The sequence below is a fragment of the Passer domesticus genome, chromosome 17 (genome assembly GCF_036417665.1).
Source record: "Passer domesticus isolate bPasDom1 chromosome 17, bPasDom1.hap1, whole genome shotgun sequence".
In the NCBI taxonomy this organism is placed as follows: Eukaryota; Metazoa; Chordata; class Aves; order Passeriformes; family Passeridae; genus Passer; species Passer domesticus.
Window position 1 is genome coordinate 12846417 of NC_087490.1, and position 18498 is coordinate 12864914.

Sequence of the window (18498 nt, forward strand, 5' to 3'; positions counted from 1 at the left end):
CTGTCAGCCTTGCTCACAAGTACTCTGCAAGAAATAAATTGTCATTAAAGGCTGGATCTTAATGCATATGTATGTGGGGATGAATTAAGTTTAAGTCTGGATTTCCTTATTACTTTTTTAGTGCTTTCCTTGGCAAACTTAACATTCTTTTTTTGTGAAGGAACCTTCTGGCTCATTGTAGGCTATTCCTGCTGCTTTTAATATCCTTTGAGATTGATTCATGAAGTGCCAACATCTTGAGCTGTGGAAAAAGGGTAAGAATCCTAAAGAAAGACCCTGGATACACGAGAATAAATTTGAACTCAGACTCTTTCTGTGCCACTTTGATCTGAAAGAGACATCTTGTGATTCAAAGGAGCTTTGCTGTTAACTAAGACCATGAATTTAGTCAGTTCCATTTTGATTAAAAACTGATAGCATTAGCAAAATATATAAAGGCAACATCTGGTTCAAGTTTAGTGGAGTGATACTTTAGAAAACGAAAAGAGCTATGTCTGGTGATTGTTGAGTGTGTCTGTATGTGATAACTGCTTGGAGGAAGAAAATCTCTGTGGCTGGGTGAGCTCACAAACATTCTTACATTGGTGATGTCAGTGGTGAATGTGCTGGTGGGTAGAGGATGGGTTGGTGTGTCCCTTTCACAAGGAGAGGGACCTTGTGAGGAAACCAAAGAACGTGAAGGGGAGCATGGAATCCATCAGTGGAGGGGTTGGGATCCCTGGCAGACCTGGAGGAGGAGGACCCAAGTGCAGAGAGCTTGGAACTGTGCATGCTTTGAAAATTTACCAACAACACTGGGCAAGGGGAGGAAAACCTGTAGGTTGTTGACTTCTTTAGGTCTCCGAGCAGAGGACAGGAAAAAACCAATCTCAAAGCAATGTTTTCCTATAAATTATTGAAGTGGCCACCTTTGGCTTGCTGTGTGTGCTCTGAGCAGTGTCAGCAGGATCTGCCATTCCCTTTTTTCACACTCCATGCAGAAATATTTTCCCCCACCAGATTTCAGATGTTGTAGAATCCCCTAAAAGCTCTCTGCAGCTGTCAGGGAGTGAGGATTCAACACATTGCAGAAAAGGCTGGGCACATTGGAGGTCAGGAGTGGTATTGACCTGTATGGTTGAGAAAAATATCACAAGAACCTCCCCCAGTTTTTAATCTGATGCTTTTTTTAGGTTTGAATTTAAATTTTTTTCTAGGCTTCAACCACAAAAGTCAGACTTTAAGATCTTTATAAATATTCCTGCTAATTAAGCTATTGACACTGAAACTGAGAAAATCCACTTACAGATTTTTTGACTGTAGTGGTTAATGCTTTGAGAATTATGTTGTCCATTGTATGAAGTTCCTTACAGTCAGCTTACAGAGTGAAACTTTATTTGAATGCCAGAGTGGTAATTTCCTCCAGCAAGTAGCAGAAATAGCCTTAAGACACTCCATTAATTAATTTATTTTCAAGAAAGGGAAATGCTAAGTGTTCAGAGAGAAGGAAAAACAGAAGTGTCCTCTTTTAAATAAGTCTCAGAAGTCTTTGTTCAATGACTCTAGAGTTCCTTGATACTTCCTAGAGTGCCTGTCAGTCCTTACCTGATGATATTTTCATCTGTTTACTGACACATCTCCACTGAACTATAGTGCAGGATTCTTTGGCTGATAAATCGAGCTTTTATCCTCCTATCCTTCTTGCAAGAGGGTTTACTTGAAAGAAAAGTAAATATTTTGTAGGTTCTTTTTGCAGTGTGCACAGAGCTGTTATTTGTAGTTCTGAGGGCTTTCTTCTGGGACCTGTTTTGGTTTCCTCAGGAAATGTACTTTATTCTCTCCTTCCTCCCTTAGATGTCATATATTAAAAAATCTAAGGAAATGGTGGTGTTCAAATAATTGTAACTGAGAACAGCAATCTTTGCTTTAGACAGCCCAGCAGAGCACTCTGTGTTTCAGAAACCTTCCTTTAATAAGCAGAAGTGACCTGGAGGGTTTCTGTGAAGTTGAAGTGGTGTGATAGCACAGAGACGGGATGGAGCCCAGACTGAAATGCAGGTTTTTATGCAGCCAGGGAGCCCAGCAGCTCTGCTCCGTGCAGCTCTGTGTGCTGAGCACAGAGAACAGCCCAGCCCAGAGGCTGCAGCAGGGACCTGGCTGAGCTGCTGGGCTCCCCCAGCCCTGCACACCCAGCTCCCACCTGGCTCTGAAGGTGACCCCCTATTCCATGCCACGGGAGCAGGTGCAGCTTTGGGTTCTGGCCAGATCGTCCTTGACAGGACAGACTTGGTTTTGTACTTTGTTTTTTGGATGTGGCCATTGTGTTGGCCAAGCTCCCACAATAAATTATTTTTATGTGCCTAATTCATCCTCGATGAAAAAGACCAATCCATTAAGGATTCTGCACTGTTATGTGTTCTTGTGGTGTATGACATCAGTAGAATGCCACAAGTTAATTACATTCTTAATTACAGCTTTGTATTGAATTAGGGCTGTATTATCCATAGAATAATTGAAAACCTGCTGAGATCATGTCTGGTAACATCTAATTGTATCCCATGATTTTTTCTCCTAAACTTTAAATAAAAACTGGCATTTCGTTTAGCATGGTTTTAATTAATTGACACGAGAAATGTAATTAGAGCTGAGGCAGCAGACCAACCAACTATCTTAAAAAGCACACTCAGAAATTAATGATGTTTTGGGGGACAACTAACAGTTTCCAGAGCAGGCTCTATTCTCCTGCATTTCTGGAGAAACCTTGAGCAGGAACAACTGAAGAGAGGAGTTGCTGCTATCAGAAGAGAAGAAAGGTTTGAATGTTCAGAGACATTCTCAGTGCTCTTTCACCTTGAGGAAACTCGATCTGCTCGCAGCTCCAGGCACGAGAAACCTCAGAGCAGCCCAGGAGGAGCACGGAGATGGAATGCTTCTCCCAAGGGTTGAGAAGGACAGGGCATGGCTGTGCTGTACCAGCAGGGGCTGCCTGGTGCCCCGAAGGGCAGGGAATTCTTTGCCAGCTTTTATTGACCCCAGTGGAATCACCTTCTGCCTGCCCAGGGCTCCATCAGCGAGAGCAGCTTGGGAGCTGGGCTGCTTTCCCTTTCTGCCTTTGGGTTTGTGTGGAAGCTGCTTTGCCACCCAGCACCCCAAGAGCACTGCTTCAGGTAACAGGGAAAACCTGATTTCCTCTTTTCTTTCTTTCTGCACTTTGCTTCAGCAGATTCTTGCTCTGAATGTCAAGGCTGTGGGTAGCTGAGTTAGCCAGGACCTGGTAGTGAGAACAATGGTCAGGTCCTTAGCCAAAACACTGGGCATCTTTTCTCCTTTTTGATAAAAATCTTGTCTGGGACCAAAAGAAAACTCTCTGGACTTTAAAGAAGTCATCTGAGAAGGGAATGCAGCTGAACAGTGTGTTCAGTGTCAGAATTCCTGAGCCTGACTTCTAATCAGAAGCTTTGTCCTTCTTTTTCACTTTCCTTTTGTAGGAGCCTTGGAGATTGTTTGGGTTTGTGTTTTGTTTAACAAATTATGATTTTTTTCTATTGGTGTTTTTCCACAGAGACAAAGCTTTTCATTTAAATCCACCTAGAACAAAGCTTTAATTCCAGGGTGAAGAATAATGTCCTTTGGCTGTTTGCAGAAAGATTTATTTGTTTCAGGACATGCAGTTATTTCCTGTGTATAACCTGACTTGGAAGTTTTTCTGTTTGATATCTCTAAAATTAATTTGCATTATTCAGAGCTGCCTCTACATAAATCTGCATGTGCTTTGTCTGTAAATGGAGAGCGTGTGCAGGGGTGGCAGTGCTGTGTGGGAGCAGGTCTGGGAGATCTCGCTGTGCTTGGACACCAGCAGAAAGCCCTGGGTACATCAACTGAAAGCTGGCTGGCAGCCATAGCACACAGAATGGAGGGAATGTTTGCCTAAAAGACTGGATTGTGTCAGGCGTGACTAAGCAGGAATTTCAGCTAAAATGCGTTAGCAAATTGAATGCTCGGAGCAAAATAAGAACGTTCATGCTCTTATCTTTGTTCACTTGGGACTGGGTTTGATTTTTAATATAAAACATCAATGGAGGGAGCAAAAGGAAGTTCTGCGGAGTGTTCCTTGATTTTTAGGAATGCTGATGGAGGTGACTGCTGACTATTTTGCCATGGCTCTGTTTACATTCCTTGTGGAATATGCGTGCCCTTTACTTGCCTGTGGCTCGTGGGGCACTGGGCTGTCAGTCAGGCAGTAAAATACTTTAATTACCCCCGTGCACCAGACAGAGCACAGAGAAAGGGTGGGAAGGGATGAAAGGAGTTCACTTCAAGCTTACTTTCTGACTGTCAGAAGAATGATAAACTGTAAGTCCTGGCTATTATTATCCTTCTTTTCTCCAGGAAGGGCATTCCTGATGGAAAGGGGTGTTGGGGTGGATGTGCTTTGCAGGTCCTGCTCTGAGTGTCTGAGGGTATGGGAATGGCCACTGCAGAGTGGTGGCTCCATGGACTTTATCCAGCAGCTCAGATAACCTGGAGCTGAGAGGGGGAGAGCTCTCCTCCCCCTGCTGCAGGACCATTATGTGTTTGAGAGGCTGTCATTATATTTCTCTTAACTTTTTCTTTCCTTCAAACTCTTAATTTCCTTTTTGTTTTTTTCTTCCTTGATATCAAAAATGCTTCCTCCCAGGTAGAGATCTTCAGCAGTTAAATTGTGCTCACCTGAAATAAATGGGAGCCCCTGTTGCTATAAGGTTTCTGGAAAGCTGTCTCAATTAATTAATAAACAGGTAGGAAGCTTTGCTGAAATACATGACCCTGCCTGCTCAATCTCTTTTTTCCTGGCCTGCTGTGTTCTTTGTTCATTACTTTTCTAATGATTATGTATGCAGCTCAATGAGCAAATCACCATATTCATATTTGTCCTCTACTTGGGTTTAGCATGTCAAACACTCTGTTCTGGCAAGGTTCAGGGATCTTCTGGAATGGGAGAACAGGGCAGCTGGAGGCTCACAAATTAGTTAAAAGGTAATTCTTCTGCAGCTTTGTTCTACTACTCTATCCCAGTGTTCTTGGGAAAAGGGGATTTAGTAATGGAGCAGATAAAGTGTGGTTCCAAAAAAAAAAAGGGCTTTTGGAGCTAAGAACCATTGCCTGGCAGTGAGGGAATGCAATCAGCACAACCTGGAGAGAGCAGTGGCCATCGTGCCACCACCTGGACCTGGGATGGAGCTGGAAAATTCTCTGTGCTAGGAACAGCATTGGAGCAGTGGTGCAGGAGGAGTCAGCCGTGGGAAATGGTGTCAGAAACTTCATGCAGAGCTGGTGTGTTGGACTCGCGTTGCCTGAAAATGCTCCTCTTGTTCCCTGAAGTCAGGGAGTGCATCAGTGGGGACAGTGGTTGTGCACAAACCTTATCTCAGGCACAGAAAATTCCTGGCTGAGATCACACCTGCATCCAGGCTGTTTGCTCTGAATTGATGCTGAGATAGCTTTTGGGCCTGAAAAAAGGATCCAACAGCCTGAATGGGTGAAGATAGGGAGCTCAGCTTTTCTTGCAGTGATTGCTGGCAGGTTGCTGTCTCCTGGAGGCTGCAGAAGCGAGCTGACAGTCATGGGCAGCCGTCTGTCTCCCCATCTCCCTGCAGAACTGCCCCAGCCTCCCGTTTTTCAGAGATAATGCTAAATGAAGTACGAGCTTGGACAGCAGCCAGGTGTCAGCACATGGCAGAAGGTTTTAATTCTGCTTTTAGAAACTAGATAAGTGGTGTGCTAATATAAGCTAATAAAAGCACAACCTCTCTTCTCAGTTGGACAGCTTGAGAGTGAAGATGATCGTGACACTGCCATGTTGTAGGGTTTTGTGTTGGAGCCTGTTAAAGCTCTGATTATTACAGCTGTCTCTGGAACGCGCTGCCTCACTATTAGAACATCTATTTGATTATATGCAATGACAGAGCAAGCAGATACATCCATTCCCTGGGAAGCTTTTTGTCTCTTGATTATGTGCTTTTTTTCACAGTTGTGTTCGGAGTCAGACTCTGCTCAGGATTCATCCCTGCTGTCCTTTTCCATCCCCCTCCCAATTCCAACCCTGAGAGCTGTGTTTCTGAGCAATCACCAGGTTATTGCATTTAGCTGCTTCCTCTCTGAGAGTCCCCAATTTCTTTGGATGTGCTGGAACTTGTGCCCAGGACAAGCTGATTATGCTGTAATCTGTGCATTCTGGTGATCGCTGCAGACATCTGGTTTCACTGAAGAAATTCAAACCAGAATGCCTCTGAATGCACAAATGGACTGAAATTAGTGTTTTTAACATTAACTGCAGTAGTGCTTTTTAGCCTTTTTCTCTCATTCTCCACAGATTTTAACCCCTTCCACTCTTGAGCAAGTCTGTGCTGGAGTTTGCGTAAACTCCTCTGCAGCATAGAAGGCTGCTTTAATTTTATGGCTTTTAAGTGTTTGGGGCTTTTTTATTTGTTGGGGGTTTTTTTTAGTTTTTGTTTTTGGTTTTGTTTTTTTTTTTAAGATGTGGGATTACTGTAAATTGTTTCAGAGAGATCAGTGAAAAGAAAGTGACCACCTCTCCCACTGTGAGACTGGCTCTGTTGTGGGAGGTGAGCATTTCTCCTCTACTAAATGCCAATCCCAGAGGAGCTGGAATTGGCACTGAGGAGTTTCAGGATGCGAGTCTGGATTTGCAGAGGAGAGCGCTGTTTTCAGTGCATCAGAAATGCACGGGTGTGATTCTGCAGTGCTGGACGGGTGCATTCAGAACCTGCAGCTCCTCTGCGGGGCTGCTGAGCCCACCCAGGACAAGCTGTGCCAGCACTCTCGGAAGCGTCTCGATGGCTCCTTTGCCAGGCTGCTGTTTGCCAGCTGAATTTAGCATTCTCCTTCCCCTGATCAATGAATAGATTTTTCCCTCAGATCCTCTTTTATTTTTCGGTTTCCTCTGCAGCTTTTTTTTCCCCGTGGAAGATGAAATCTGTCACAGGGGCTTAGATTTATGAACTGCTGCCTGAGTCGCTTTGTGTGATGTCAGGGCGGGAGAGGAACTGATTGTATCCTTAGAACTGGCTTAACAGAAAGGCTTTGGATAATGCCGTAGATTTTTAAGATGTTGTGTTGGCTTAAGTGATTAGTGTGAAAGCTTCAAAGAAGACTAAATATTTAAGGCTTTATTCTGCCCTTACTTGTACCCATGCATATCTTGGGATTTTCACGTTTGAATGAAAAAGTAATTCTGAATCTCCCTTCCCTTTTCACCTCTCCCCCAGTCAGAGTGCAGAGTTGGTGCTCTCCTTGCAGCTGTGGAGTTCTGCCAGGTCCCTGGGAAGGGGGAAGGCAGTGCATCCTAGTGGCACGCAGGACATCATCCCCTGTCTTCAGCAGTGACTGCCAGGCGCTGCTCTTCTCCTGCTCCCCTTTGCTGTCTGTGACTAGGAACTGTTCATTCAGTCAGGGTGGGAGCTCACTCAGCCTGGGATGAGCTTTTTACAGTCCCATCAGGCATGGTGTGTTAGGGAAGGCAGAATTGGGGTGGAAGGACTGACCTGATCCTCTCTGTTCCCTTGGAGCGTCTCATCAGGGCTTTTCACAGTTCATGTGCAGCTGAGCTGTGCATTTTGTCTTTGCTGGGTGAGTTCTGGTCATGGCACTGCTCCTCAGCTCCCCTTTCAGAAGCTGGTGCTTGAGGGGCTGTGCAGTGATGCAGCTCTAAGGGCTGCAAGGTTTGTTCTTGGTTTGCAGCACCATTGCTGTGTGCTGGGCTGGGTGGCACAGCTGGCACATGCTGCCAGCCCAGATGAGGTGTCGGTCATTCAGAGGGCTGCTGAATTATCACTAGGTGTATTTTCCTGGTGGCCCTTGCTCTGGGTACTGTGTAACTGCATCAGCAGTAGCCCAGCAGGGCAGCTCTGTGCCTCTGCCCCGGGCAGCCCTTCCTGAGGGTGTTTTTGCCAGGTCTGTGTGTGTCAGCCCTCCCAGGAGCCCTCCTGGAGTTGGGCAGAAGGGCTCTGTTGGGCAGACTCGGTGTGGAGATGCTCTCCCCAAGAACGGGCTGCTCAGACCCATTCACTGATGTGTGGGAGGAGTCTCTCTAATGTCACTGGCAAGAAAATTAATCTAGGAGCTGTGGCCCTGAGCCAGGTTATGAAGTGAGCCTCTCGCTAGCCCTGTGTGCTGTGGTGACCTCTGGCAGCCACAGCAAGCACACAAGGGCACTGCTGGATAGAGGAGGATGCTGATTGTCCGAGGTGTGGAGGGAGTTCCACCCCAGAGAAAAGCCTAGAGGACGTTTTAATGCAGCTTTGAAGGGCACAGCATTTGCTGTGGTGATTCACTACTTCTGCCAATTTGTGGTTGAAAGGTGGGCTCTCTTCATTCAAACGGATTGATGGCTCCAAAGAAAGCAAATTTAAGTTGGTTTTTAATCCTTTTTTTCTTAAGTAAGAGCATTGCTTTTCTCCCAGCTGTGCAGAAAGTGAATCTGATTGCTTTCAGTTGTTCCTTTGTGGAATTCACTTACGTTCCCTCACAGTAGCTGGGGAAGTGACTGGCTTTTTCATTGCACTTTCCATAGTGCAGATTGGCATAGAAGGTCCCTCTTGATCTTTCATGAAGTGGAATTGTGGTTCAGGAGAAGGAGGGAAGAGGGAAAATCTTTTCACTTCTCCCTCTCCCCTGCTCAAGTTCTTTCTGTAAATCATTCTTGTGCAATGAAATAATTGCTACTGGTTAGTAAAGTCGCTTGGAATGTATCACCAAGGTGAAATGGTGAAGCTGGAGGAGTCTGTAGAGCTTTGGAGTTGATAGTGGGGGGCTGTGAGCCCTAAGGGGGGTCTGACTTCAGCAATCCTGGATCCCAGAGAGAGTCAGGATGACACTTGGGCCCACAGATGAGGAGCAAGATTCAGCTGATGCTTTGGATTAAGATTTATTGTAATCTGGCTGCTCCCCACTTGGTACTTGAAAATAAAGTTAAACCTAAACTGAAAATGGAGCATTCTGTTGGAATGGAGCATTCTTTTGCTATAAAAGTCATTATTTTTTTCTTGTTGTAAGAGGATGAAGCTTTATTTTACCTCTGGAGCAAAGGAATATGGAATCTCTGTTAGTGATGAAGCCCTTTGACTTCTGCCAGTTGAGAATGTGATCTTGTAGAAAGACTGTTAATAAGGAAGGTGCTTTAAGGCTGGGTATTTTAAATGTGTTTCGAAGTGGAAGAAGCCTTTTTTGGTGCTGGTTATTTAAATATTGGAATTTGCTATAAATAGTGGTTAAGAAAATGGAGACATTTGTACAGTTGTGTTCTCCAGTTCTGGTGACTTGAACCTATTTTCAGTAAAAACTCTTCAAATGCATGCTAACTTGCAAAATGAGGTTGCAGCGTGCTTCATCATACTGAAAAGCATATTTTACCACAAGGGTTTCACTAGAAATCAATATAGAATGTTGTACTTGTTAGAACTATTCTAAAACTGTTCTATTAACGCTAAAGAAGTTCCCCTTTTCCCCCAAGATATTGGGGTTGTTTTACTTTCATTTACTTGCTTTGTGACATCTTTTTTACCTTCCTTCTGTAGGAGACTAATTGCAGGAGCTCAGCTATTTTGTGTTTTGAGGAATTAGCCATTAAATAGCACCGACTTAAAATCTTCTTTGATTGATTGCATGTAACTGTCTGGATTGCAACAGTAATTCAATGTAGCAGCCCTTGCTTGTGAGGTGTAAAGTAATTTATCCTGCTAATAAAACATCATTGTATGCTTGCTAAGAGAAAATATTAAATTCATTTCTATGACTCCGTATTTTTATATCTTGATTCTCTTTGAATTTCTGCTGGAATATGAAAAAATATTCAATTGCTTCTTGTCAGGAAGATGACTTTGAAATCCTTTGCAGTGGAAAAAAATCAAGACAAAGAACTGCCAAGCAGAAGTTGTATTCTGTGAATGTAAATAGGTTCTGCACCGTAATTAGTGATTTTCCAGGGCCGGGCTGGAGGCCCTGTGTTTTCCTGGGAAAACACGTTTGATGTGCACCATCCCTAATTTCTGGAGTCCTGAATGAGCAGGCTCTGATTCTGCTGTAATGAAGCATGTGTTAATGTCACAGCCTTGTGTCCAGCCAGGAGCAGAACACCATGTCTGACTTTGTAATGAATCCTGCAGCACTCGTGTTGGCTCCGTGGGTAGGCTTTTGTTCAAACCTGCCCCCAGATATTGCCAGTTCTCCCTGAAACCTGCAAAGCTTCCCTGCCTGTGCTGGGCTTTGCTCAATTTGCCAGCTTTCCTGGAAAGCGTGAATGTTTCAAACCACTGGGGGAATTGCTGGTTTGTTTGTTTCCTTGTTAGTTTTAGAGCAGTGGGATTTAAAACAGTGGAACTGACTAGAACTGGTTCTATTTCAGTTACGTTTCAGCTGTTTGTTTCCATTTTGTTTTCTTTTTTATTTTTTTAGGCTGTGAGTCACATAGAACAGAGATAAGGGTTTGCTGTGTATCTCAAGGTGGAAAGTTCTGTTCTTGCAGCCATCAGTTTCTTAGTGTCATTTAATAATGAGCCCTTGTTTCTCTCTTCTTATCAGTAACTTTTGCGTGTGGGCTGTTAGTTGTTTTATTCTTTTTCCTCAAATGATTTTCTGCTACGACGTTGTTTGACTTTTCCATTTGTGCTGTGATTTAAAATCTTGAACACAGGGTTTGGCACAGGTACAGTCAGAGCCAGGAAGACACTGACGGACTTCAGGGGCTGAGGTTGGTACTGAGGGTGACTTACCAAATCCTAATGAAATGTGCAGAGCCCGGCTGAGTGGAATTCCTCCTTCCCTGCAGGGAAAGCCTGTGAGAACAGTTGTGTTCTGCTGTGCAGAGTCCCACTGTGGCCAGAGCAATGTCCCCATGCACTGTCCTGCAGCCAGCAGGGCTGGGTCCCTCTGGGATCACATCCCTGTGGCACCTGCCAGCATCCCGAGCTTTGGGAATGGTCACAGACACAGCAAAGATGGTTCCAGTTGTAGGAGGTTCCAGGTGGCTCCTGCAGGGTGCAGATAAGGAACATGCAGGTGTAAACCCATGTCTGTGGTCGAGGCTGGGCTGTGAGGTGGGTTCCCCGAGCTGTGCTGGTGTTCAGGCACGTTTAGGGCACGGTGAGTTTGCAGAGTCTCACCCAGCTCCAGCCTGCCCTTGGATTCTTTGTCTGCGGCTCCTCCGCATTAGCATAGCTGTTCCTCCCAAGAGTATGTGTTCATTCATTGCATCTCAGTGTGGCAGTCAAAGAATTAATTACTCTGAGAAGGGACAGGCCTCTTGTAAAGAGTTTCACAACTGCAGCTTTTAATGGATCCGTGTTCCCCGCTGGGGCTGCAGCGCAGCTTGTCAAAGCATTGGCGGCGGCTGCACGGGTCAGCGGCTCCCAAAGCGGGACACTGTCCCCAGCTCTGCTCCTCAGCCTCATCTCCCGGAGCTGCACGGGCTGGGGAAGGCGCAGGGGGAATTGGGAGCCCTCGAGGCATTGTTCGCAGGAAGCCGATTTTGAGATTCTCATTAAAACAAACAAAAAGCAGTGCTTTATTTCAGGCCGCGTTGCCGGCACGCTCAGGCGCTCCCCTGGCTGAATCCTGCCGAAGCTGATTGTCTAAATGGCCTGGCTGCGGTGCTGCTGGATGTTTGTTTCATTATCTAATGCCACTTATTGATTTTCATTAAAAACATGTCAGCATTGATTTTTCTAAAGCACCCTCGGAAATGCATTCTGACCCTTTTTCTTATGTTGAATCCACTGCAGAGTCTCCCACTGAATCGGTCTAAAGCAGGATTATTTTCTGACTGAGAAATGTTGATTAAATATTTTGATCTACGAGTGGTTAAGACTGCTTTAGAACAAAGCATGCCACGGGGAAATGAACTGAGACAAGGGAGAGGCTGAAAGGGAGGATGCTATAAACCAGGCACTTTGTCCATTCATGCATTGTTATTTAAAGTTAGCACTGGAAATAAGCTGAAGGCCTGGTGCTGTGTGTGAGCATCACTTCCCACTCCACATTGTATTGACATGATAGGAGAAAGGAGATATTACTTTGGAATGTAGTTAAAGCTGAGTGCAGAAGGGTATTGTCTTTTGTGATGACTTTTCAGGGAGCCTGGTGTATTTGTTGTGTAAGTTCTAAAATGCTGATAGTCACAGAATTTAAATTACCAGCTGATTTTGTCATATGCCTGTGTTATTTTCCTGCTCTGGCTCGCTGTGCTGATTTCCCATCTCTGAGAAAGGGGCTCCCAGACACGTCTGGTGCTGTGCAGTGACACGTGAGTGACGTTCTGGGGTCCCACAGTAACCCCAGCACAGCTGCAGCACTCGGAGCTCGCTGCTCCCGGACTTGTGCTCGTGCTCCTGCCTGGGTTACCATTCACAGAGCTGACACACGGCTGAAGTTCAGTGCCTGCAAAGTTCTGGTTCTGCTGAACTGACTGTTGAATTTAAAGCAGTGGCCTGCTTTGGGAAGTAGTGTGCCACAGCAGCCCAAACTCATGTCTGAGAACAGGAAAAGGCTTTCAGAGTCAGCTTTGTGTGCACCTCTTTCTAAAGACTGACTAATTGGTTTCCCTATAATTTTGACTTGCTTCTCCCTCCCCATAATCTGGATTTTGAGTAAACAATTTTGCTTGGTTTTCCTCTAGATTTTTATATTTCTGAGGCAGAAAATGTGATTGTACAGCAGACTCTAGTCTCTCAGAGAAACAACACATCTATTAGGTAATTAATAGCCTTATTTGCCTGGCTGTTGCATCTCATGTTCTTACAGTGCATGAGAATGTGTTACTGGAACAGTGATGCCATCAGCAGACCTGGTGGGGCAGGGGGAGTGTGCTCACAGCTGAGGGAAACAACTGCTGTGTTGCTGGAACATAACCCTGCCACTACTTAGTTAGCAAAGTTCAGGTTCAGTTATACAATTTTTTGGGAAAAAAGAAGTTTCATCAATAGAAAAGAATATAAAAAAACTCAGGATGGAAGAACAGCTTGGTGTGTGGAAATTTCCAAATGCCCTAATACACCCTTTTTATAGGAAGAGAGTAGAGATGAAAAGTACAATTTGAGTCTCCTGTGTGCTGAAAAATACCTGACCAGGCGTGACTTGTGTCACGTGCAGGGAAGGCTCAGGATCTGCTCTGGGGCTGTGTGTGACAGACCTTGTGCCATGTGTCCCTTCCAGGGGCTCTGGGTGACAGACCTTGTGCCATGGTGTCCCTTGCAGGGTTTTGGTGACAGACCTTGTGCCATGGTGTCCCTTGCAGGGGCTGTGGGTGACAGACCTTGTGCCATGGTGCCCCTTGCAGGGGCTGTGGGTGACAGACCTTGTGCCATGGTGCCCCTTGCAGGGGCTCTGGGTGACAGCCCTTGTGCCATGGTGCCCCTTGCAGGGGCTCTGGGTGACAGACCTTGTGCCATGGTGTCCCTTGCAGGGTTTTGGTGACAGACCTTGTGCCATGGTGCCCCTTGCAGGGGCTGTGGGTGACAGACCTTGTGCCATGGTGTCCCTTGCAGGGTTTTGGTGACAGACCTTGTGCCATGGTGCCCCTTGCAGGGGCTGTGGGTGACAGACCTTGTGCCATGGTGTCCCTTGCAGGGTTTTGGTGACAGACCTTGTGCCATGGTGCCCCTTGCAGGGTTTTGGTGACAGACCTTGTGCCATGGTGCCCCTTGCAGGGGCTCTGGGTGACAGACCTTGTGCCATGTGTCCCTTGCAGGGGCTCTGGGTGACAGCCCTTGTGCCATGGTGTCCCTTGCAGAGGCTCTGGGTGACAGACCTTGTGCCATGGTGTCCCTTGCAGTGGTTCCTGACCTTTTGGTGGCAGATACACAAACCCCACGGGGCAAACCCTTGAGTGTGATTCCCAAACCCTTGAGTGTCTGCATGTGATGCCTCTCAAACCTCTTCACATGGAGCTCCTCTTCCCTCAGTGCACGTTAAGCTCTCAGCTTTTCTTCTTTCCTCTTTTCCTGTGCTGTGTTCCTGGGACTCCTAGCTGTTAGCAAGGCTCAGTGTTCTGCAGCACAGCAGATTTTTGGATAGGCACCCTGTGGGTGCTCCCTGAGGGTTTGAGAGTGGGACCATCCCTGCAGGTGGGACCTGCTGGTGTACCCAGCCCTCCCTGGCGGGTCAGCAGGTCCCTGAAGGCAGATAAACTGAGATTCCTCACCTTTGCATGGCACAGCTTCCTGTGAGCACAGCTCCTGCTGCCCAGAGAGCTCCAGGAGGCACAGGGGTGTCCAGCTGCAGAGGGTCAGATGGCCCAGGATTGCAGCCAGAGCCCCAGCGTGCCCAGCCAGGGGTGCAACCCTACACCCCTGGCTGCAGGGAGGGCACGGGGCTTCTTCCTGCCCCACCTGCCACTCAGCCCTGCCCTCGAGGATAAGCTGATCTTTTGAAGTCCAGGCTTGCAATGGTTGAGGCTGGAGGGCATTGGTAATAGGTTACTGGGTTAAGGAGCAGCAGCAGGCTGTGCATGGCATCAGCTTTGCTTTGATCACACTCTGGAGTGCTGTGCACACACACATGAATTTAACAGCTACTGCCTGATGCGTACCTGCACTGTTTGTGTTCCTCAGTCAGGGCCAGGGGATGTCTGACACGTCCTTTCCTGGAGCAGAAACATCCGAGAGCTTTTCTGCAGAGCTGGAGGCTAGGGAAGAGGTTCTTTTCCCTGATAAAACAATGAGGGCACAATGAATGCACCATGACTTGTGTGTGTGAGTGTAAAATGCTGTGAGGCTGCCCCAGCTTGGAGATTTCAATGCTCCTGAAATACTAAGAATTAAAAGCAGGCACTGGCACAAATCTGCCCAGAGCAATGCACTGCAAATACAACTTCTGAAGGGGAAGCACCTTCCTTGCCCCTCAAACAACCACACCATAAATTCTCCCCCTTTTTGGTTTTAGTGCTGTTGTAAAAAACCCAGGCCTACTTTAAAAACCTGAAACTTTCTCTTACAATGGCCGGGGCTGAGCTTTGAGGCACTGCCACAACTCATTGTCTGTGGAAGAACCCTTGCTGGGAAGGCTGTGATTTATATCAGCCTGCCTGTCATGGGGTGAAAGGAATGCCCGGTTTTTCATTTTGATCAAATGTTAGGTTTGAAAGCCACCCACTGCTGTAAACTCAGTTGGAGTGGAGAGATGAGATGGAGCACATTGCATGCTTTGTTGCTGAGATAGTGTTTTAAGGCTGGCTGAATCTGTTTCCCATTGCTGAGAGCAGGGAGCAAAGATGTGGATTTAAAAAAGGGAAAACTGAACTGAGTATTTTTTGTGTCTGCTTTCAGTGAAGTAGAAGATGGGGTGAGGGCAGTTCAGGAATATGTACTGTCTTCAGTGCAGACACAAAAGGAGGAAAAAATCTTTGGTGTAGATGAGCCTGTAGAGAAGATGGGGGTGGAATTTATGGGGGTGGAATTTTCCAAAGGGACTAGCAGAGATAATCACCTAGTTCCCCCTGAAAGCTGCTGGACCTGCCTTTATGCCTAAAACTGGGAGGGGAAGACAAAATAATTTATCTTCTTTTTGAGATTTTCAGTTTCTCCTATCCCCTCTTTTTAGTTTTATTTTGTCTTCTGTTTAGCAGCTTTCACATGCACTGTCCTTTCTGAAAGTTTGGATGCTGATACAATTCCAGAGCCATGATATTCTTTCTATTTAAAATGCACAATAGTTTCTGTGGCTTTTTCTTCTCTTGACTGTGTTGGCAACAGCACAGAGGGCTTTCCCAGTTTTGAGTTTCATCACAGATTTCCAGCTTGGACTGCCCTTAAGGTATTAAAGCATCTGATCTGAGTTTGTGGCTTTGAGTTTGTGACATTGAGTTTCTGGTCTTTCTTAGGTTAATTCTCATTTTGGCTGAATTTCATGATGTAGAGTAACATTTTTACCTCATTAATGTGACTTTACATTCACTTAGTCCTAAAATGAGCATCAAAAAACCAGAATCTGAGATTTTAAAGTAGAGAGGTGAGAGCAGTCCTTGCTAAGACTGTATTAAGTAAAAGCTGTGATGAGTTCCTATGGGCTCTTCTGTTAAAAACAAAGAATTCTGTGCTGCTGAGTGTCTGTAGACTCGTGATCACAACCTTCAGATAGTTCTGTGTGATGCTCGTGAGGAAGTTTTATGGTTAAGGATTGACTGCTATGAGCAAGCAAACCATTGTGCTTGCTCTGCTGCTGCTCCATTTGCAGATGTAAAATTAGGAGATGTAGATAATTTCCCTGCTCTGCACAGCCTGTGCAGCCTTGGGCAAACCACGTCTGTGTTCACCTGATACAAGAAGGGATAATGCAGCCTCAGAAGGGTGCTTTGAAACTAAGCACGTCCAAGATTAAAATATTATGGTGACAGTGGTGAAAAAACCCCCAGTGTGCTCCAAGCAGAGCATTTGATCAGTCCTCCAGGTCACAGGAGATTTAAAGGCCATCTGTGCTACGACTCCATTGACTTCCATAAACCAAGATCAAACGTGGTTCGTGCATCTGTGTGGTCTGACCCCTTGGAATTCTCTGGTCAAGTTATGTCAGGAAGGGAGAGAAGCACTGAGCTTTGCTATCAGTTTTTATGTGGGTCTTTACAGGAAACAAAACCGTGCCAACAGCTGATGGCAGTTCTGTAGTTTTTGTCACATTTCAGGGACATGAGCAGCAAGTTGAGATGTGCCTTTCAAGTTACAATATAAAAGATCTCTGAAGATTTTTGAGGCAGTTAATATGGGTGCTATAAAGGAAATTATTCCCCCCCCCCCCCCATGGAATAGTTTAATGCCAGAACTGCTGAACTAGAACACCAGCTATTATTTTAGGAATACAGTTTAAACCCATTGCTTTTCCATGTGTTTTTTAAGCCATAGATTGCACCTTTATTGGTTCTGTATTTCCAGACATAAAGAGGGGAGTTACTCTGTGGCCACATAGTTCTGTCCCAGCTGGGAATGGCCAAAAGGAATGACTGATTACAGTCCCTAACAGAGCTCCACAAAGGTGGTTTGCAAATCTAGGAAAAAATCCAGGGTTTGTTTCATCAGGGCATCAAAGGCTGGGCTTTTTTAACGTCAGGCTAGTCCTGCTTCCCAGCTGGAATGTGTTAAGTGCAGGCATTATTGTCAGAAATGGCAAACATCAGGTAACATTGCACTGCGGAGCTGGAAATGATTCCCTCACAGATCTCATTCTTGGAATCCATATCCTGTCTTTCCTTCATGAGGTCCAGGCCTGCGTTTCTTGCTGCTTGGTATTAACTTTGTGCCTGCTCTGTTCAAGGTGTGATTTAGCAGTGAGCAGAGTACTCAAAGTCAGCGTTCTGGAATGTTCTTGTCAGAGATGTGGGGTTGGGATAACGTTTGCTTCTCTGTTATTTTGGTGATGTGTCTGTACCTGGAGAATCAAAGCAGGGCTGAGCTCTGACAGGTCTGGCTCTGTCTGTCTGAGACTGTTTTGCAGATAAGGATTTTAGAGTTTAACAGCCATTCAGAAAACACCCCAGGGCTCCCAGCAGCCAGATTTCTTGCTAGTGAGAGCAAAGGCCTTGGAAGTAGGAGCTGAAGCTGTTTCTGAGTAGAAATGATGTTAAACTGTCTCCCCAGCTTCTGTAATGAAAGTTTGCCCTGTGCATCTTAGTGTACCATCAGTAAGATTCTTCCCAGTTGATAAAAGATTATCCATTAAAAAAAAGGAGTGTAAGCTTAAGTCCTCCTTATTACGTAAAATGGGAGACTTAGCCTTTCTGCATTTTATCATATATTCATATTTAGTTGCTGCATTTCTATCACTTAGATCAATCATCTTTGTTTAATCTCATTTGTTTCATTTGTGGGCTTTCTGGAAGAGAGGTGAAATTCTTCGCAGCAAAATCTGAAAATATGGAAAAAGCAAGCGTTGATGTGACAGAATACTATCACAAAATGGATTACTGCTTACTCTTACTTTACCTATGTAGATATATTTGATTCCTTGTTACCAGGTTAAAATGTTAACTATTGCAAGATAACTGGGTACTTATAAGCCACAGAAAAGGAAAAACTTCTGAATTTACTGCTAAATAAAAATTCAGTATAAATTAGGGAGTCCTTTGGACCAGTGCCATCGGGCCCTGGAAGTTTGGGGACCTCAGTGTTTTATGGAAGTCGCAGTGCTCTGATGGAGAGAGCTCTGGAAATAGCTGGAGGGTCAGCTCTGATCTCTGCTGAGGCTGGAATTTGTCCAGGGGGGCTCTTATCTGTGAGGTTCCTCCCACACCTCAGTTCTGTGCATTTGTTCACACATTTCACTGAGCAGAAAAGGAGGGCTGCTCAAAGCTGCCTTGAAAGCACAGGCTCTGAAGGGATCGGGGGAAAAGAGGGCAAATTCTTCTTCCTTCCCATTTGTACAAATAATTCGCAGATTAAGGATTTTGGCTGAGAAAGAGAGGCTCAAGTCTGAAATGTATGGCCCCCATGTGGGCTTCATACAGAGCAGCTGAACAGAATCCTTCATTTCCAAAAGCCA

General features: G+C 45.5%; 1 protein-coding gene across 4 annotated transcripts in view; it reads left to right on the forward strand.

The window, feature by feature from the left end:
* LOC135282462 (transmembrane protein 132C-like) overlaps positions 1-18498 on the forward strand; it is a 174026-nt gene that overhangs the window by 13994 nt on the left and 141534 nt on the right. The window contains exon 1 of one of the 4 annotated variants that reach the window (XM_064392261.1): positions 3937-4332. The exons of the other annotated variants lie outside the window; for them this stretch is intronic. Coding sequence (XP_064248331.1) covers positions 4323-4332 — 10 coding nt within the window. The 5' untranslated portion in view covers positions 3937-4322. Of the gene's footprint in view, positions 1-3936; positions 4333-18498 lie in introns of those variants that run through there. 4 annotated transcript variants of the gene reach the window in all.